The sequence below is a fragment of the Equus przewalskii genome, chromosome 14, assembly GCF_037783145.1.
Source record: "Equus przewalskii isolate Varuska chromosome 14, EquPr2, whole genome shotgun sequence".
NCBI lineage: Eukaryota > Metazoa > Chordata > Mammalia > Perissodactyla > Equidae > Equus > Equus przewalskii.
Window position 1 is genome coordinate 22878741 of NC_091844.1, and position 20208 is coordinate 22898948.

At 39.9% G+C, this 20208-nt stretch overlaps 1 protein-coding gene across 10 annotated transcripts in view; it reads right to left on the reverse strand.

Moving 5' to 3' along the window:
- CTNNA2 (catenin alpha 2) overlaps window positions 1-20208 on the reverse strand; it is a 1089251-nt gene that overhangs the window by 239689 nt on the left and 829354 nt on the right. For all 10 annotated transcript variants that reach the window (XM_070573725.1, XM_070573723.1, XM_070573722.1 and 7 more), the window contains one exon: window positions 5492-5572. In XM_070573725.1, the coding sequence (XP_070429826.1) occupies window positions 5492-5572 (81 nt within the window). The remainder of the gene's footprint in view (window positions 1-5491; window positions 5573-20208) is intronic.

Below are 20208 nucleotides of genomic sequence, written 5' to 3' on the forward strand. Positions count from 1 at the left end.
GAAACTAGCAGAAGAGAAGAAATCAGTAGCTGAAGCTTCTATTAAATTGAATGTTTTCCTATTCACACATATGTTTTAGATCCCTCTGCTCACTACAGTGTGTTATTTGCTTAATCAATGTTGATCAAGCTACTGGATTGTTACTGTGATCTAGACTTGCCGGTGAGAGAGAGGTCAAGCCTGGTGTCCTCCACAAGCCTGTGTTAATGTGTGAACAATCAATCAAATGTTGGCTCACAGGAATAGATTAAACCACTTCATGGCTTCTACAGTGTCTTCATAAGGAAAGAACTTGCCTATAGTGAAATTTTAAGAAGTATTTCCAACTGATGAAATGATGTACTTTGAACTTAACCTAATGAGTGTTTTCCAGAAGATAAACAAGTACGCGGAGGTCTGACATTCAGGGCTATTGTATCAGGATTTTCCTAAGGTGGCTTGAATATATAATCCATGATCAATAAGCATGTCCAAAGGATGGTCTTTCACAGTATTCTTGAGACCTCTCCTATCTCTACCCTTTTCCTCCTGGCCTTTTTGATTCTTTGATGTTTCTGATGCCATTTATGTTCAGCCATCCCTGAGCTGCTTATGTTGTGTATTTCAAATCCCAATTGCTGTATAATCATTTTATGGATTCCATACTTTTATGTCACAGAAATCTGACCTAGGGAACAAACTATAGGGATTATTAGTTTTGACATACATTTTCAGTGTGAAGAACACAAACCTTAATATTTGGAGGAAATCGATATATTTTATTTTATCATTTTTATTGTACCCATATAGATAGCTTCGTGTCCTTATGAGGAAAAGCAGATTCAAGTCTGAAAATAAATGATTTTAAAATGTTTTCTTACAATGAATCTAAAAATAATTGGCCCCATCATGAGCAGATATGAGAAAAAGAATTGGATGCCTTAAAATTCCTTTTCTCCGCAAATGTTTTGGAAAGTCTGTAATTCACGATTTGGGAAGACAGCTACCTAAACATAATAGCACTTTTTAAAAAAAGGATCCAATGAACCATAACAGCTGGAGACCTGAGAGATCACATCATATCACAAACAAGAACCATATTTTTACATTCACCATAGATTTTTTTCTGTCTGCAATATGTATATGTCAGCCATCCCAAACCCTAAAGCAGTAAAGGCAAAGGTGTTGTTGAAAAGCACAAAGCACCTCTATATATTTATGTGAACCCTTCTTCTTCCTCAACTGCATCCCCCAGAGTGGATTAGTGTATGGGCAACCCAAGTGCATATGCTGGTTCTGTGGAGAGGCAGGACAGGGAAGGGTTCTGAGCAAAGACCCTACAAGCTAGACTGATTGATATGCTGGAAGCTCCAAGCATCCACACTTGGTGTGGCCATGGGTACATTACCTTGCTTCATGTCCTCATCTGTAAAATGGGCATGGTGACAATTTTTTCTATCTCACAGAGCTGGTGGGAGGAAATGTACTCAATTCATGGAGAGAACTTAGAACAGTGCCTGGCACATTGTAAGGACACAATACATGGCAGCTTTAGTTTATTCTACATTTTGTGGATAGTTATTTTACAAGTTCTTGTTGATGATGGCCCACCTTTAGCCATAGTTCTTATATAAGGAATTGGGTCACTAAGGAGACATTTGAGGAAATTCATCAGCTATAATTATTTCTTACTAATCTTCGAAGATTTTTCTGTAGCCCTATCTGGAGGCAGGATCTTGATAAATCGACCATTATGTGACATGCTTTGCTAGTTTGTTTTTAATCCTTTGTCATATAATCCATTCTATTAAGTACTCATCCCAATGTAAAAGCATTCTATACATGGTTTTTGTTGTCTGTTGAAAATGTTTTGATGGCAATAGCAAAATCGACACTTTTGTCAAGTTGACACTCACTGAATCTCATTGCTGGAATTGTTGTGATGGCTATTAAGGGTGAAGGGATAAGAATTAGGCCCTTGATTGGTTTGGGGAATGAGAGAGTTGCTAAATTTAGCAACACCCCAATGTGTTATTATTACTATTTATTATCTTCTCATAGGGAAATATTTGGGGCCTGATTTGAAAATTAACTTAGAAAAACAAACTAATAAAAGGACCAAAATAATAACCAGGATAAACCAGCATCCCTGTAAGTTTAGGGAAAATTAAGAGACCGTGCCTAGAATAGTTCACAGGAGGAGGAGGACATCTAGGAGCAGCTGGTAGACACCGACTGGGTCTTCTCCAAGGGATGGACAGACCACGTGGGCTACTAGGCACCCAGGCAGGGAGTCAGCCAAAGCTTTTCTTTTTTTAATGGTCTGATTCCACAATCACAGCAGTGACAGTAGCTCAGACATGGGGCATACTGTGCCTACAGCTCTAAAATTAAAACATCATGCTTAAAGCTGGTAGTTATATTCCCCTAAATCCATTTTTAATTCCAAACAAAATACTCTTAAGAGGGTTCTGCTCTACCACTGCCCACTCTCACGAGTTTAATTGGCAAGACGGTGCCATGCCAATCAGTTTTAAATAACAGCTTTGGGGTCCTGTGGCCTTTTTCACAACTTATGACTCCCCGGTTTCTTGGGATATACTACCTGAAGAAAGGGGTTCTCCTTACTTGAAAATTCTACTTAACAGAAATCCTTTTTGTTCAATTACTCTTGATTTTTTTTCAAGTGTCTACAAAAGTTTAAGTCCACTTTCTTTCATTAGGGAAGTCCAAGATAATGATCATGATTGACTGTATTTCTTTTTAATTTGGTGAATAGAACTTTGCAAGACTCCAAGGTTACCCTTCTGAAGGACATTGCCCAAACTTAAGGCTGTGAAGAAGAGGCAAGACACTGAAAGAGTAGGAACTTACAAAGTCACTAGAAATATTACTCTGATTTCAACTTTTCTTCCCTATGTGATTTGATTGCTCTAAATATTCTATAAAGAAATATATGTGTACAGAGAAGTGGACATGGATAACTGAGGGTTCTCATTTAGAATCTCTTCTAACAAAGGCTTTTCTGTAACTTAAAGAACAGAAAGTCTTTCAGCAATAGAGAAATAATCATTTGAACCACTAGCATTCACTGGGCCACACTACATAGGTGATATCAGAGACTTACCTAAAACCTTGTTAATCCAATTAACTAGCTACCCAGCTCTAAGCTGAAGACCTACCTGAGCCAAACTAATCAGAGTCATTGAATGTTCCATCTGCATAAGTGCTAAGCAGTTTCTGTTAAGATCAGAGAAGCTTTTGTACCACTACAGGTGTACATGGAGAAAAAGAAGAGATGGGAAGAAAGACAAAAATATCCCAACATATGAGTAGGGATGGAACTGACAGATGGGGACCATCTTAGTTCTGGAAAGGCAGATTGGGGAAGAGAAAGATGTTTGAACCAAATTCAGAGATGTGGTGTAAAATTATGCCATAACCGTTAGATCTTAGTATCGTGAAACAATTCTCTTTTTACCTTTATTTTCCTGAATCTTTGGGAAAGGTGAGCAGAAAAAAAATATCTTATGCATGGAATGATTTCAAGGGATGACATACTCCTTCCACTGCCCTCCCAAAAGAAGCTCTCCAAGGAGCTTGTCACCAAAGCATTTAAAATTCCACCATAAATCCCACCTTCAAATTTCACCATTGTTCCCAGCTAAAAACAGTCAACTCTTTTCTGCGAATTGTAACACCAGAGCAAAAAGTACTTTATCCATTCCTTTGACAAGACAAAAACGTGCTATGATAGGTCCATAAGTGCAGAGAACTGAGGGGGTTGGCTCCTGAATGTAAAAGAATGGTCCCTACTCAAACCAAGAGACTGGGGAGGTGAGAAGACTCAGTTCATGAATTCTGTCTGGTTGACAATCTAGCCAAAGGCAAGTCCCACTCCTTTTAAAATCTGTGACTATCAGGCCTTAGGACCTCCGGCATAGGAAATGAATGAGGATTGATTTATCCAATCTTATACAGCTCAAAGATAGCTTACAGATCTAGTTTGGCTCCCTACTTTCCCAGATGAGAAAAGGAGACCAAGAGATAAAGGATCCACAGTCTCACAGGCAGGTCAGTGGCAGAGCTAGAAGTAAAACTTTGGGCTCTAGAGACCTGATTCAGTGTTTACCACCAACCCTAGACCCAATTCCTACTACCTCTATCCTTTCGCATCAGACTGGGGCTTTGTATGGAGACATGGTCTAAGAGGGCAAGGAGAAGCTGACCAGGCCATGTATCTATTTGGTATTACTTACTAATGCCAAAGAGGAAAATACTTTATTCTCCCTTATTTCGAGGTAAAATAAAAAGAAAACACTTTCCCCAAGAGGGCTTGTTAGCTGGGCAGTCAAACTAGAGTCTTCATATTCCAGAACTAATTGTGATATCTTCTGGAGAACATTAGCTCAAGTGTGTCTACACATCTAGTGATATCCTGAAGAAAGCCTAGAAGCTCCCCAGCAGTAATCAGAAGTGGTGTCTTCTTCTCATTCAAACCATTTCTGAGATGCTCCTTGGCCATTCTTGCCCAGGCATATTACTAACCTTATCTGTACTTGACATGCTATAGGAGCGAGTGCCAGATCCAGCCATTCCGGTCCAGTTTTTCCAGCTGCAGAAAGTAAAGCTGGTGTTGCCCCAGGCAGGTAATTGGTTCTGACTAACATAATCAATACTTGAGGAATGAGATGGATATATGCAAAAGCTACCAGTGGAAGACGGGATCGCCTCTCAGGCAGAAATCAAGAAGGGATTCTGTTGTAACTTAAAGATGGTATAACTCTTCTAGAGAAAGAACACCACCAAAGAAAAAGTGGAGCTCACCATGGAAACATATAAAATAAAGGTTACAAGACAATAGGGTTACCGGTGTTCATGTAGCACTTTCAAGATGAAAAAAGGCACTGACCAGAGATTCCCCTCCCCCACCAAATGGGCCCATCAGACTAACGATGCCATTAGCCATTCAATCATCCAACTACCTTTCCTCCCTTTGACTCACTGCTTCCCAAACAATCATCTGATAAGCAAACTTTCTCCTGGATTACGACTCCGAATTAAATACACTGGGTCAGAGACCTTAATTGGCCCATCAGGGTTGTATTTCTCATTAACCATTAGCATTCTTGTTTATTCATTGAATCTTTTGGAAATTTGATAAGTAAGGACCAGCAGAAATCAGAGACAACTCTTTGCATACCTGCATCTGGAAATCTGAAAAACAGAAGTAGAAAGTAGTGAATTCATCAAGTCTCTACCTGCAAAGACTGTGTCTGGGCTGTGAGCAGGCTGGCCCCTAAGAGGCTGTTTTCATCATCACGCCTCTTGCTGCTGTCATAGCTGTCTGCTCAGTAGACTCTACCTTGTTGATGGAATGTTTCTGTGTATATGCAGATGTTATAAAGAATAGCAACCTGAGCGTGAGCTCTGAGAAGACACCCTGAAAAATGGCATTCTTGGAAACCACCACTAAGTACCATGCACTTAAAATAAAAACAAAAAACAGTACCTGTCTCCTTAGATCTCTTGTTTTCTTGGTCATCTTATCAATTGCAATGTTTAGAGGATCTCCTTTTTCTTTCCTTCCAGTCTATCAAGAAAAGAGAAATAATTTCTGATTTAGAAAATTTAGCATTAGTGACATTATAGGTTAAAAAAAATTCAGAAACACATTTGAGTTGTAGAGTCCAACCAATTTTACAAAAAGATTATTTTCAATACACAGCAAATATGATCTGGTCTCTAAAGTTTGTTTTCTCTGAAATAAAAATTAAAATTGATGAAAATCAATACATTTTGATGGTTACACATATGTCCATATTCAACTCCGCAAATCTGTTTTCTTCCCTTCTCCAGACACTGAATGATTAAGCAAACACAACAAGGATGTTTTGTTTTTGCCTTCAAATACAAATGCTTTGCACTTCTCTGTTACGTAAGCACACTTCTGAATAAAAGATGATCGAGATGATAAAAACTAAATTAGAAAAGAAATTTAAGCTAAATCATCAGAATTCAGAATTTCATACCAATATATCATAGGCCATATTGTAACTTCTGTATCAAAATCAAAAGAGATGCTTTACTCGAAAATATAGTGTTTGTAATCTCCGTTCTGTCATGCAGTGGAATGTTAAACACAATAATAAGGAACCCACAGCTTGAGGTCATGAGGAAAATTTCCCTTATGACTGTAACAGGCAGAGATAAAGGGAAAAAGAAAACCACAAAACACCTTTTCAAATAAATTATTCACTTGGAATTTTCACTAGTTTCTTTCTTATTCCTTTTTTTCTATTTTTCTTTTTTTGATGGCTGTAGTTAAACAATTAAAACCAACAAAACGGAATCTCCAATATTTTCTTAAAACAAGATTCCCATGGATAAAAAGATCTCTATAGGTTTATGGATGGTATTATCTTCCCTTTAAGAAAAACCTGTTTTCAAGTCTATTAAAATATCTAAACTTTAGTCAAACACCCTACAGATTTACTTATTTGTGGGCCTAGCGGCAGGCCAATTCTTGTTCCATACTCAGTCTCCATAAAATTCCATAGGTTTCTGCAGTAATTTGTGTATATCATGAAATGAGATCCCAGGTTATAAATTGTGTCTAACGGGATAATGTATTTTGGGATCCATAGAATTGCTATCCAAGAAATTTCCAAATGTTCTCTTCCAATGACAAAATCCAGGACACATAAAGTTGATGCATATACATCACATCTAGATTTAAAGCAGTGACTCTCTTCTGCAGCTTGCTTAATTTATCGTTTTTTCTGAACAAATGTCTGATGTATAATTCTATAGGGTTTTCATGAAAAATCCCAAAATAGGACATATGTGTGTATATTTCTAATCATCTAAAACCCTACAAATCCCCATCATCCTTTCCACTCCCTAAATGCATATGCTGACCCTTTCAGATGTATACACTAAATTTTTAAGTAGAAAGAGCTTAAAACAGAGTGACTAACATTTACAACTGTGAAATATCAGCGTAAAAATAGCTCCAGGAAAACAAATGTATATGGAGAAGAACAATGTGCTGGTTTATCCTTCGAGGGAAGCTGGTTACACAGCCAGTGGGACTTTAGTGCCCCAACTCTCCACATTCAGGCATGCTACACGGGTAGAAGCCAGAGCTGTTTCTTGTTTCCTTGGTTTTCTCCTTGCCAATAGGATGTGTGCCATCAATGTATGGGGCACTTTTGTGGAGCTCTGAACCATGATCGTTCTGAGAACTGCAGATTTCCTAAGCCCTTTCCATTTATGAGAGTAATAAAAACTTACTTTGAAAATTAACAATTATGAGATAAAATGTGACTCTGAGAGAAGGAGACTAAATTACTGAACTTGTCAATATAAGAAAAAAAATTCAAGACAGTGTGGGTATACAAAATAATTACTAAATAAAGACTATGTGTCAGACACTGGGCTCATTTTATCCTGCCAGTGGTGTATCATTTTACAAATGGTGTACCATTTTACAAATGAGTAAAGGAAGATCAGAGCAGGTCTGGGACTAGGTGAGGAAGTGAAGTACTCACTTGAGGTATAAAATTTAAGGGGAACCAAAGAACTCAATAATCAAGATAAATGATATTTTAATGCAATATTTAAAACTCATAGGGCTGGCCTGGTGGTGCAGTGGTTAAGTGCGCATGTTCCACTTCTCGGCAGCCCGGGGTTCGCCAGTTCAGATCCCGGGTGCGGACACGGCACTGCTTGGCAAAAGCCATACTGTGGTAGGTGTCCCACGTATAAAGTATAGGAAGATGGGCATGGATGTTAGCCCAGGGCCAGTCTTCCTCAGCAAAAAGAGGAGGATTGGCAGCAGTTAGCTCAGGGCTAAACTTCTTCAAAAGAAACCCCCCAAAAAACAACAAAAAACCCCCTCAAAATTAATGCAAAAAATCCATGTTGAACAAATATCAAAATTTTAAATAAAGACAGGATCCAACAGGGCCAGGATTAGGGGGAGGTAAGTGAGGTGTCTCATGCAAGTACAGGTCAGATAATTGCTAATTTTAAACTTAAAAAAATTGGGGAATGTATTTATACTAAAAAAAGAAGAAAAGTCTTGTTTACCTAAAATTCAAATTTAGCTGGGAGTCCTGCGTTTTTATGTGCGAAATCAGGCAACTGTACCCCCGGGGGTAATAGCGATGTTCAAGATTGTAACTGGGGTTGTGACAGACACATGTGGGAAAGCTTGATCGCCTCATCCTGTGAATAGAAGGGCAACATGGGACTCTGTATCCCATCTGGCATCAGTAATGTGTGACTGTAAAGCCTGTTTCCCTGAAACATGAGGCACCTATTGGTCACCATGGGCACACACAAAAAGTGAGAGCCACGGCCCTCCTGCCCAAGGAGTTCCCAAGCTAGGTGAACAGACCAGAACATGAGACTAATGACACGAACAACTCTGCAGGGACACTAGCACTTCGACGGGATAAATGAGCAGCTCTGCACGGGGAGACGTTGCATTTGGGAAGTCATGTAATTTCACAGAGGGGTGGGGGAATTTAGCTAGATCTTAAGTCTTGCCTGAGATTTGAATGGGAAAGAGTGAGGCACTTGAGAGGAGAATTGAGTGGCTAAAAGAAAGGCAGCAAGACAAGAAACAGCAAGGTGGATTCTGAAAGGACACTGAGTGCAGTGGGCCAGCCTTTTCTCCATGATGCAGAGGAATCAGTTTGACTAGCTGTAGAGACGTTATTTTTATAAGAGCTTCTTCATAGTGTGATTGCTGCCAGCTATATTTTGATCTGCAGGCTCAGAGGATCTCTGGTGACATTAGCATTCCATGTCACTGCGTTTTTGGGATTCTGTTTGTATAATATTTGCAATCCTGGGTTTCTCTAGCTTCCAAGTCTTTAGCTGAAGGCAATCAAAAAAATGTAGGTGACTTGGGTGCCGTTTTTGTTCTCACTGTTTAGAGAGGCTGGGGAATGGTAAAGCAAGGACTAGAATTTAGGACATTTGGGCCACCGGCTGAAATCGTCAATTCACTAGCCTTTTGTTAGCTCTAATTTCTTTAAACAAGGTATGGATGCAGGAATAATGGTAGTAGCCCCTCAACGCTCAGATTTACATCCAAATGGGCACTAGAGAGCCATCACTGCATACTTTCCTGGGCTCTGTTTGGTCCCCATGTGGAAATACTTTTAAATTATCAGCCTAAATTGGACAGGAAGCCAATCACCGAGAGACAAAACAGAAAAAGACTCTTGCCTCCTAGTGTCAGACCTCCATTATTAGGCCCTGTGATCTTGGACTAACGATTTGCCTATTTTTTATGTCTGAGTTTTCTCATAAGCACAATGGATAGCATAATTCACACCCTGTCTTCTTCACCAGGTTAGCAGGGCAATCAATCATGATGTCAATGTGCTGGAAACAATAAAAGGCATTAAGAGTATTCAGAGTAATTAGGAAACTATTTCTCCTGTGGAAAAAATGAAAGAATTGATTTGGAAATGCCATAGAAACTATTTTTGGATCACCTGGACTTCTGCTTTCTCCACACAGGCAGATAATGTATGAAAACTTTGCCCAAAACTAAGAATTCCTAAAGGTAAAGTTATTTCTCTTTAAGGAAGGAATATCTGGGGCAGTTCATTTTAAATGGATAACTAGTCTGGGATATTTCTAAGAGTTGAAATAAGGGGCAGAAACTCCAGATGAATCTCTTACATAGTAGGTTCTTGGATATATTTGCTAAATAACTAAGAATTTGATCATCTCGAGCAAACTCTAGTTCCCAGAGAATCAACCAGAAGCCTCAGTCAGCTCTCTGTCCCTGACCCTCCAAGTCTACACATTAAAAATAGTTTAATAGGGGCCAGCCCAGTGGCATAGTGGTTAAGTTTGCGCTCCACTTCCGCAGCCCAGGGTTTGCAGGTTCAAATCCTGGGAGCAGACCTAGCACCGCTTGTCAAGCCATGTTGAGGCGGTGTCCCACATACAAAATAGAGGAAGACTGGCACAGATGTTAGCTCAGCGACAATCTTCCTCAAGCAAACAGAGGAAGATTGGCAACAAATGTTAGCTCAGGGTCAATCTTCCTCACACACTCGAAAATAGTTTAATAAACTGAAGTGAAAGGAGATCTGTCTTCATTTTGACATCTTCACCTGATAATAAAGCAACGGCGTGTAGTCTTAAGTCAGTCATCTGCTTCCTCCCTGCCTTTGCTGAACAAAAGGAAAACAAACAAACAAACAGTTGTAACCACTCTTTGCCAGTAACTATCTAAGTGATCTGGCAACCTCTCCAGAGTCTAGACTTATCTGTTGAATGGAGCAGCCAGAGACCAGTTACAGAACCGGGAAATGTGGGAACCCGAAAAATCATCAAGAACATGGAACTACGCTTCCCTTGTCATAGGGAAGTCTCATAGCATGGGAGAAAGGGCTGGAAATTGCTGTCAACTGGGGTTTTACATCTCTAAAAGGTGGATAAATACATGCTGTGTGGGACTACTGTGAACATTGAAGAGATAGGATCTGTAACGTGTTTAGCACAGTACCTAAACCCAGCAGAGGGAACAATCAATGTTGGCTTTCTCTCCTTCCCGGCTCTCTTCATTCCCCTCTACCATGAGGACAGCAAGTTCAGAGAGATGAGCTCACTGATTCTGATCACCCAGCTAAATAGCGTCTGACCAGGAATTCCAGACTCCCAGTTTGGGGCTTTTTCCATTCTATGTCTAAACAATCTCCTATCTCTAAAATTCCAGGATTCTATGATTTTAGAGAGTTTCATGTGTTTCTTTTCAAAGGCTATCAAAAAACCAAAACATCTCAGTTTGAGATACATTGCCTTTGTCACATTTTGTCCACAGACCTTGTGTGTCTTTCTTGGATCTGCACCCCACTTGCCTTCCTTATCTTTACCTGCAGTAATGAGTCTGCAATAGAGATAGCCATTTAATAAATATCGTTATTAAAAAAAAGAAGAAGACAGTACCCTCTCACATTGCTTCAGGCAGCTTTCCTAGTTGCCATCTGTTGTGCTAGGGAGGTGCGTGTTTATTAAACTTTATTTGTTTTAGTCTTTGGGCTCTATTTTACAAAACACATTTGGGATAGATCCATGGCTTGAATTGATGAGAGGGAAGGGAATGAATTTCCTGATTTGGATATTTATAGGGATCCTTTATTCTCCCATCCTCTGGCTCTAAACTCAAATCCAACTCAAAGTATCAGATGCTGTCAAGAAGTCTTTCATATTTTCAGTTTAATCTTACACAAAAGCATTGGAGCCATTAATTGAAATTTTGATTTTCACAATTAGTCTTCAGGAAAGACTCAGTATCTTATTTCAACAATTTTCTATAATACTACCCTTTGCCCCTTTGGGAACATCCTCTACTTTGGATGAGGATGCTCCTCTTTCTTCTTTCTCTCTCTTTTTTACTATATTAAAATCCATCACCACTTCTGAAATACTGAAGATGTGTACAATATATTTATATTATATGCTGAATATTACGCAACTGATACCAACTACCTAATTTATAAAACAAAAAAGTAAGGAATATTAATTTTTAAATTTCTGAAACTGACTGAATAGTTCTTAAAAACCCATTCTCCATTCCAGCCCTTCATCCCACCCTAAACACATAATTCAATACAAGTGGTCACTCATGGCCCTGGGAATATAAATCTATCATCTCAGTGCCTCTATCAGATCCAGGGTTGCATGTTAGTTTCAGGGCACAATATTAATATGTGGGAAATGGCTAGGAGAAGGCAGATGTCTATCGCTCTTTTTCCTTTCCCTCAAAGGTATCTGCAAACTTGGTTGCATGTATAAGAAATCTTCAAAATATTGTATAGCTGTGCTTCGAACATATAGAATGTGTGGGGAGCTAATCAAATGCCCAGTCTTCAAATTGTTGTCATTTGAAAGAAGTGGAAGTCAAAATCATCAGAATGGCAGAAAGCAATAATGTACCATGCACTCTATCTCCAACACATTTTCCTGTCATTTAAACCTATGATTTAGACAACAGGAGGGAGGAGAAAAAACTATCTACTGATCCAGCAGTCACCATATCATATTTGGAGGGTTGCCCATCTACCCTCAAATCCTGCATAGAGAAATCTTATTCTTATTACAAATAGCACCATTATTTATAGAACTTTGAACATTTCCTAATACCTTTGAATTATGTGTAAATCACAGCCTGAGAATGTGGACTGTTCTAAATATTTCCTTTTCACTAGCTACGGACATTTCTCCTGGAACAGAAATGGTAATATCTTTTTAGATTGGCTGAAAGTTTATCAGTGGCCACAAATCAAACCCACGATCAGGATGCTCTGACCAGATCACAACCCAGCTTTCCTGGACCCTGGGATGAGGGGTGGGAGGATAAAGGTGAAAAGGGAAAAACTCATGACACAGTATCAGGGCAAAAATGTATCTGACACTTCTCTGCCAGACCTCCTCAATGCTCAAGGAAAGAATCATCAATATATAAGGTAGAAGATTAGAATAGCATTACTGGTGAGACTCTCAGACCCTGCCTATTAGCACATCAATGTCAGAACACACATAAGGCAATGCACAAAGAAGGACTGGGTAGGGGAGATCAGGGTGTACCACTATTTGTGTTCACCATCCCAGCAACCCACCCATATTCTTTTGGCAAGTCCTCTAATTTTCCCTTCTGTCTCTTAACCAAAGGTTTCCAGCCAAGGGATAAACTTATGAAAACATACAAAACAGCAAGAAACTTACTATAGGGTGTAGCCAGAAACATTAGAAAGGAGGCATATTTTTCCCCACTGGGACTGATAAACTGGCAACAGATAAACTTTGAGCTACTTGGGGAGTCTCTGAAAATAGATGCCATGGAAAGAAAAGCATAGCTGGGAGAGAGAGAGAGTGGGAGGGACAGAAAGAGAGAAAGAGAGATTAATTTGAAGCAAGGAAGAGATATTGAGTAGGGAAAGGAAACAGAAAGAAAAGGGAAAGAAGAGAAGAGAAGGATAAGGGATGTCAGGTTTTAGACTCAAATCAAATTGGTTCATATTTTCTGTTCTATACTAACTGGTAAAATAAATCTCCATGCGGGTACAGTGTTTGTTTTGCTTAATATTATATCCTTAGAGCCTAGAGCTCTGCCTGGCACATAACAGGCATTCAATAAATTTTATTAACTCAGTGAATAAAACACACAGGCTCCTAAACCCAGTTGCATTTAAAGCCACAAATATCTATCAATGGATTTTCTGGTGTGATGAGTTAATAAACTCCCCCCATGTTTGTTGATGTTGGATTTCTGCCACTTACAACCAGAAAGTCCTAACCAAATCCAAGACCTTAAAATACCAGACCAAAATAATTTGAAGGTAGAGGCATAGAGAAGGAAGACCCCAGCAAGGTCCCCCATCACACAGCCCAGAGCATACCCTGGAGGCTCAGGCCTTTGTTTCACCCCCAGCATTTTCCCCAGCACTAACCATCAGCCAAGTTCTAAATCTTAATATCAAATTTCTCCCCTCAATCCAATTAGTCACTAGCCTTGAAAATTTGTCCATCAAAAAGTCTCTAGGATTCTTGCTGTTCCTCAAATCCCTTTGTCCATGACACCCACCCACCCTGGTGTAGATATCCAACACCACACCATCCTTTGTTGATTTCTCTTTCTCATCACCCCCAGCAGCGCCTGTTAAGACTATGCTTTTACTTCCTTGGCTCGATATTCCTCAGTTCTTATTTAGTTTTTACTGAAGCCCTACTTTCTACTAAACTCTTGGGTCTGTATTTTAAAACTCATAATCAGATCTCCCTCTTGTAATCACCCACATCTCTAATCAATTTGTTCCTTCTTAACAACTTACAAACTTTCTGCTTCATGTTGGTCCCTAACTGGAAAAGGATATTCTCCCTTAAACCATTTACCTAACCAGGTTCTACCAGCTCACAATCTTCCTCCTCTAGAGAGTGTTTGTAGACTGATCTAGCTCTTAACGATCTTCCTCTCCTCTGATCATATCCTTCAATTAGGTACTGTGTCAAATAAGGGAACAGTTAATAATAATCCATCCTGCATTATTTATCAAGTTTTCATGTGGCTGTAGAGTAGAATCCAAGCTTTTTGTGGGTGGTGAATGTCTTCGTTTTCTCCTAGAGCACTCAGTATGAAACTCCTCAGAAGTGCTCTGGAAATACTTGTTTATGAATAGAAGGATGGATGGTCCAAGTTGGCACCTGGAGACAGGAAGTAGGTATGAAAGAGATGAATGATTTGGAAAATGTGGAGTCCTAAAAATGAATTTCACCTACTTCACAATTTGCTGATCAAAGCCATAGGAAGTGGTTGGCACCTGTGTAATGTTACAATTCTTGCTCCTTGATTTATTTTATCAACACAGGTGTAGTCCTCAGTGATTATCTGTCAGGCAACCCTGCACAGAAGACATTTTTCATCAGAGCCCCCCTCCCCAGCTCCCAACCTTGGGTGATTGCTGAAAGCCAGGGTTAATTAACTGTACATTCCTTGGAAGCCACAAACTGAGCAAACTGCTAAAAAATGCCATTTTATCTTTAAGGTTGAGATGAAACTAGCCAAGGCGAGGTGCAAATTTCCATTGATTTTATACACACACAAACACATACACACTCCTACTGAATAAATGATTTAAATTTCAATGAAATTTAAACTTCCACTTCATTTTTAAGTGCACATTTTCCAAACCACTCAGTTACAGTTTAAGCTATCAACACCTAAAGGATCCCTAGAGTCTAGCATTTTCCACCATCTCAAAAAGAGGTCAATAACTGGGTCCACATTGCTGACAGTTTCTAGAAATCAGAAAACACTCAGGCAAAGGATTACCTCAATTTACAGACAGTCCATCAGTGCCTCAGCTCCCCGTATGTCAGGGGCCAGCTCATTTCGTAATTCGTTCATCACGCCTTCCTGCCCTCCCAATTCATGGCGACCCTCCTCTGAATGTCTATAACCATCAATACCTCTTATTCTGTGTTTTCTAGACAACTCCCACTCAGGCAAGAATTATGCATTGTGCAAAGCTCTTGCATTGTTAATTGAATTTCAGGTGCCATACTTTAAAGCTAAAATACAAATATATAAGATGTATCATTATGATTGTGTATGGTTCACAAACTTGTCAGGACTATCTGTTGCTTCCTCACATTTAGAAGTATAGGAACTTAAGGATAGCCTATTAGCCGGCTTGGGCTGCCATAACAAAATATCATAGACCGGATGGCTTAAACAAGAGAAATTTATTTTTTCGTAATTCTGGATGCTGGAAAGTCCAAGATCAAGGTGCAGCAATTTTGGTTTCTGGTGAGAGCTCTCTTCCTGGCTCCTAGATGGCTGTCTTGCTGTATCCTCACGTGGTAGAGAGAGAAAGTAAGCAAACTCTTTAGTGTTTCTTCTCATAAGGGCAGTAATCCTATCATGAGGACCTCACTCTAATAGTTTCAGAACCAAGGCTTTTTTTCCTGCCCAAATCAAATCTGACCTCTCTTGGTCTTTGTCAAAACCTGAGGGGATTACCTCTTCCCGTCCTCTCCAGAGTCACCACCACCCAATCTATACGCTGGCACTCTTTCCTTCTTCTCATGCTCCCCTCCAAAAGGCTGGCATTGTCTGGAAAACAGCCACATAGTTTCTGGTCACATTAAGTCTTATCACTATGCAGGAATGAAGAGAGAATAGTATTTTGTTTTTGATTATCTGGACAGTCAAAATAACTAAAGAAATACTTTAATTATTTATACACTAGCAAGCCCCAATCTAGAGCGGCTAGCTTCATTGTTAGTCCTTTTATGCTGTCTCTTATTTTCCAACAGTGGAGTTTATCAAGCCTTAGGCTCTTTGTCAACTTCCTAAACCCACCCCCAAGCCAGACTGGAAGCCCAGGCTGACCCCATCTCCAGCACCAAGGCCCAGGAGGCCACTGTGTGACCAGGGGGCAAGCACAGGGCCCTCCTCAGGCTTAGGTGAACAGGGGCCTCTCAGAGGCACTTCTTACTGAGAACACTGGGATCTACCCCATAAGAGAACCATCTCTTGGGACATTTGCTTACACTTGGAATCAATGAAAACTTTATGAGGCAAATAGCGTTTTTTGCAGCATGACAGTTAAAAACTAAACTAAGTAGAAAGCAGGCCGAAACCCTGGAACACATGTCTCACATCGTCCCAAATATTCCTCACTATGTGGCTCCCATAAACACCATCTGCTGTGTTAACTTGTAAAGAATTACAAGGTTCTTAAAATTACACTTTGCTCTCTGTAGCGTACACTGTGTCTATTAAGGGGGAGAGTGGAGAATGCACATCACATCTAGCCAGACACTGAAATCTTTTTCCTTCCTATGCTGGGATCTTACTGAAAGTTTTCTAGGTCTGCATGGAATTTTAAGAAGTGCATGATATTCTCTCAAGACCAGCTGTAGGAAAAAAATTCGAAACAAAATACAGCTAAACCTTTGCCTAGATTATAATCCTGGCGTGTTGCATATTTTCCAGTTGTGTGCACATCTCCACTTCACTGAATTCTCATGACAGTGCAAAGTCCTTGACTATAAGTGAAAGAGGGTGAATAGCCAAAATTGAGAGAACTTCCTGGATGAGACTTCATTCTCCATTGCTGGCTTCTGACCTCCAGGGCTTTCTCAGAGTCCTTGGGTGGTGGCTGAGAGTGTTTCTCAGTCTCTCATCCCTGTCTACTCACACAGCCAGAAGAGAAGCATATTCTTCCCCAAAAACATCTCTGACAATGCAGGGCTATGGTGACAGGCTGCTAACGCAAACTTTTAGGTGAATTAAGTCCCTGGGGGATTGCTGGTTAACTGGTAGTAAATGGTGACTGGAAATGAGAAGGTAGATAGGATAGTCTTAAACATGGCAATTCTTAGGCTAGAAACTGCTGATGTGAGACGGTTGTTACAAATGCAGATTCCTGGCTTCCTCCACCAAGAGATTCCATTCCGTAGCTCTGGAGTAGGCTGGAAATCTTCATTTTTTAAATAAGCACCTTTAAAATTACAGACAAGTTTTGAAACACAGGGATATTTTAGTGGATCCCAACCTGACTAATCATTTGATTAATCAAAAGCTTTCCAATTGTGGCCCAGGAACCTGCATTTTCAGATTTTCATGAAGTTCTATTATCAGTCTAATTTGGGGACCATAAGTTTTAAAACAATTTACTGGCAGTGAGCCTGAAATAGGACAAAAAATCCACAATTTAGGCAATTCTGCTTAATTCTCGATGAATTAGTCACTTTGTCTCAAAAACATCTTTCTAAACCAACCATTTAACTAGAAAAGGAAAGCTGTCCTGTTGACTGAGAAACCAAAACAACACAGAGTAGACACAACCTGCCACATCATTTCATAAGAACGCCCTGCACAAAGAAAGTCAAACTAGCTTCCCCACATTCCTTGGCTGTCATTGTCATATCTACATGTAGACATTAAAAGGAGGCTAGCTAGATGTGATGGACTAAGAAAAGAAGGAGATTGCTGAACTTATTAAAGCACAGAGAGCTTAAGAAAATTTTGCAAGATCACACACACAAAAAAGAGCATCCTGATGTGGGCAATATTTCAGAACTTCTGCAAGTAAACCCAAGTCTACGCTCTGCTGATCTCCCAAGATTTTCGGAAAATTTACTCCCAAGTTCCTCTTCCCATGGTCTCAATCTCTCTGTTCCCTTGTAAGTACATCCCAGTCCTTCCTCAGAAAAGAGTTCCTCTGAGTACCCCATAATAATCTCCTGTTTGCCAGCTCTGCCTTCTTTTCCCCATCCTGAAGCATCCTCTACAGCGCATATCAAGCCCCGCCTTTCCCTGACCCCAAAGCCCACACAGAATCCTCCTTTCTCTTAACCACAATAGCAATTAACATAATCTTTCTCTGACGTCAGGCCATAGCATTCCTCTAGACAAATCCCTCCATAGCCTTCATTGGGCAAGAAGTGGTTTCACCCCACATCCTTCATAGTCAGACATCTGGCTGTAGCTGCCCCCTGACTTCCAAGCTCTAATGAAAAAGGCAGGAGTAGGGCTAAAAGTTGTTACTTGAATTTTCTCTCTTCACTGAGAGTAAGTTGAACTGAATGAACTACTGCTGCTTCCAATTATGTCACCAATCCTATGAAAAACTTGATTTTTAACACTGATTGTAAAAAAAGAAAAAACTATTGGAACAGGTTGGCACTAACCTTCAAATTGTTTGGTGATGCATCTGTCAATTGCATATATAACATAGCAGAGTAAAGTAAAAATGCTATAATCATGTTTTGCATTTGAATGCATATGTATATGAATGTGTGTGTGTGTGTGTGTATTGCCAGTTCATCTGCCATTATCTTAACTGTATGGGTACTCTCTCCACTAGCAGAGTGTAAGCTCTGTGAGAGGAAGACCACATCTCCCTGTATCAGGGACAACCCACCAAAAAAGAGTGTCCTTTGTACTCTGTAAGCCTTGTAGTTAGTGACAGGATAACTGTCAAGACTACAGGATAATGGGAGTCAAAGAATGTTATCGCCAAGCTTTCCTGGCTGAGTTGAGACCATAGACAACTGAGGAAAATGAATCCCCAAATCTCAGTCTCTCCAGAATCTAATTCTGACCTGTTTATTTGCATTCATAACTATGTATTTGGTCATGTGCAGCCATGGAAACACATAGTGCCAGCTCCAAGGGTCATCTCAGTCTCCTGAGGACTGATGACATTAAGACGTAGGGTGGGGGGAGAGGGATACTTTGATAAAGAAATCAGTGTTATCTCATTCTTACGTAAAATGACAACACAAATGTACCTTCTAGGAACACCCCCACCTGCCCTTCCTTCACGCCCTCTCCTATGCTTTCCTTATTTCAAATCTTTGAAGCAGATACAAATGGTATTAAGTTATAGCTTGGCTCTACTACTTACTAGCTGTGTAACCCTTGGTAGTTTACCCGAATTCACAAAGTCTCAGGCCTCATTTGTAGAATAGTGAAAATAATGCCTAACCCAAGATTATGGTGAGATAACGCATGCAAAATGACTCTCTCTAAGTCAACCATGAAAATGGTATCCAGTAAACAGACTTTTTACCTTGATTGTTTATCTCTTTCGATAGTAAACTTCTTAAGGAGAGACCCAGTGCCCATCATCTGAACCATAAATGGATGGAAGATGGATGGATTGAATATCTAGGAAGAATATATTGTTTCATAGGCTAGATCTGGGTTTACCAAGACTTCCATCTGAAAATCTAACATCTGAGTGGTATTTAACACTCATAAAATTTTTACCGTTTTAAAGTTCACTTACGATACAATCAAATATAAAGCAAATGTAAAAGGAGAACCAGATATGAATGCAGAAATTTCACTAATAAAGTAGTAAAGAATTCAAGCTCCGACAACTGTGGTTTCTCATGCTGGTGAGAGATGGGGGGCAAATGTTGGGGACTGACTCCTCCTTTTCAGTCTCATGCATGGGTAATGAAATCTGATTGGTGAACACACTTCACCAATGATTTAAATCAAACTGAGCACCTATAGCTAACTGCCACAAAGAGGGAGATCCCCGGAGCAACATGCGTGGATTCTATTTCAGTCACTCATTTGGCATGTCAAGGAAACGATGGCCTTGCTGAAAAGAGGAAGCCAGATGCAGCAGGCCTGCCAGGTCTGCCCCACACCGATAGGGAGTCAGAGGGAGGAGCTGCTAATTATTTACACACATCTCAGTAAGTGGGAGCCTCTAGAGACGGATCCAAGCACAGGAACAAATCGCTTCTCTAAGCGTCCCTTCCACTATGATGCAAAGTCTAGAGATCTGTCTCTAGAGAATTATTTTAATCCATTTATAATGACTCTAGAAGTTCCTAGCTAAATTATTAATAAAATTACAAAAGATCTGAAGCAGATGATTTGATTCCTGGTTTTTCATCTGTTTCTACCATTAGAGATTAGTAACTTCATGAGATTAGTAACTTCCGCTGCCTAGTTTACCCATGTGTGTTTCACTATGTCCAGTACCTGGCACATAGGTTCTCAATGAAGGAGTGATATACAATGGCTGTCAGTTTGGAAAATAGTAAGTTAGTCTCTAAAGAGGACAGAACGGTAGGACAGAAACCTCTGTCTGGGTTGGGAGAAGGAAGCCTAGACAATTAAAAATAAACTCTGGTTCTATAGGAAATCTGTTGACTAGGGAAGTT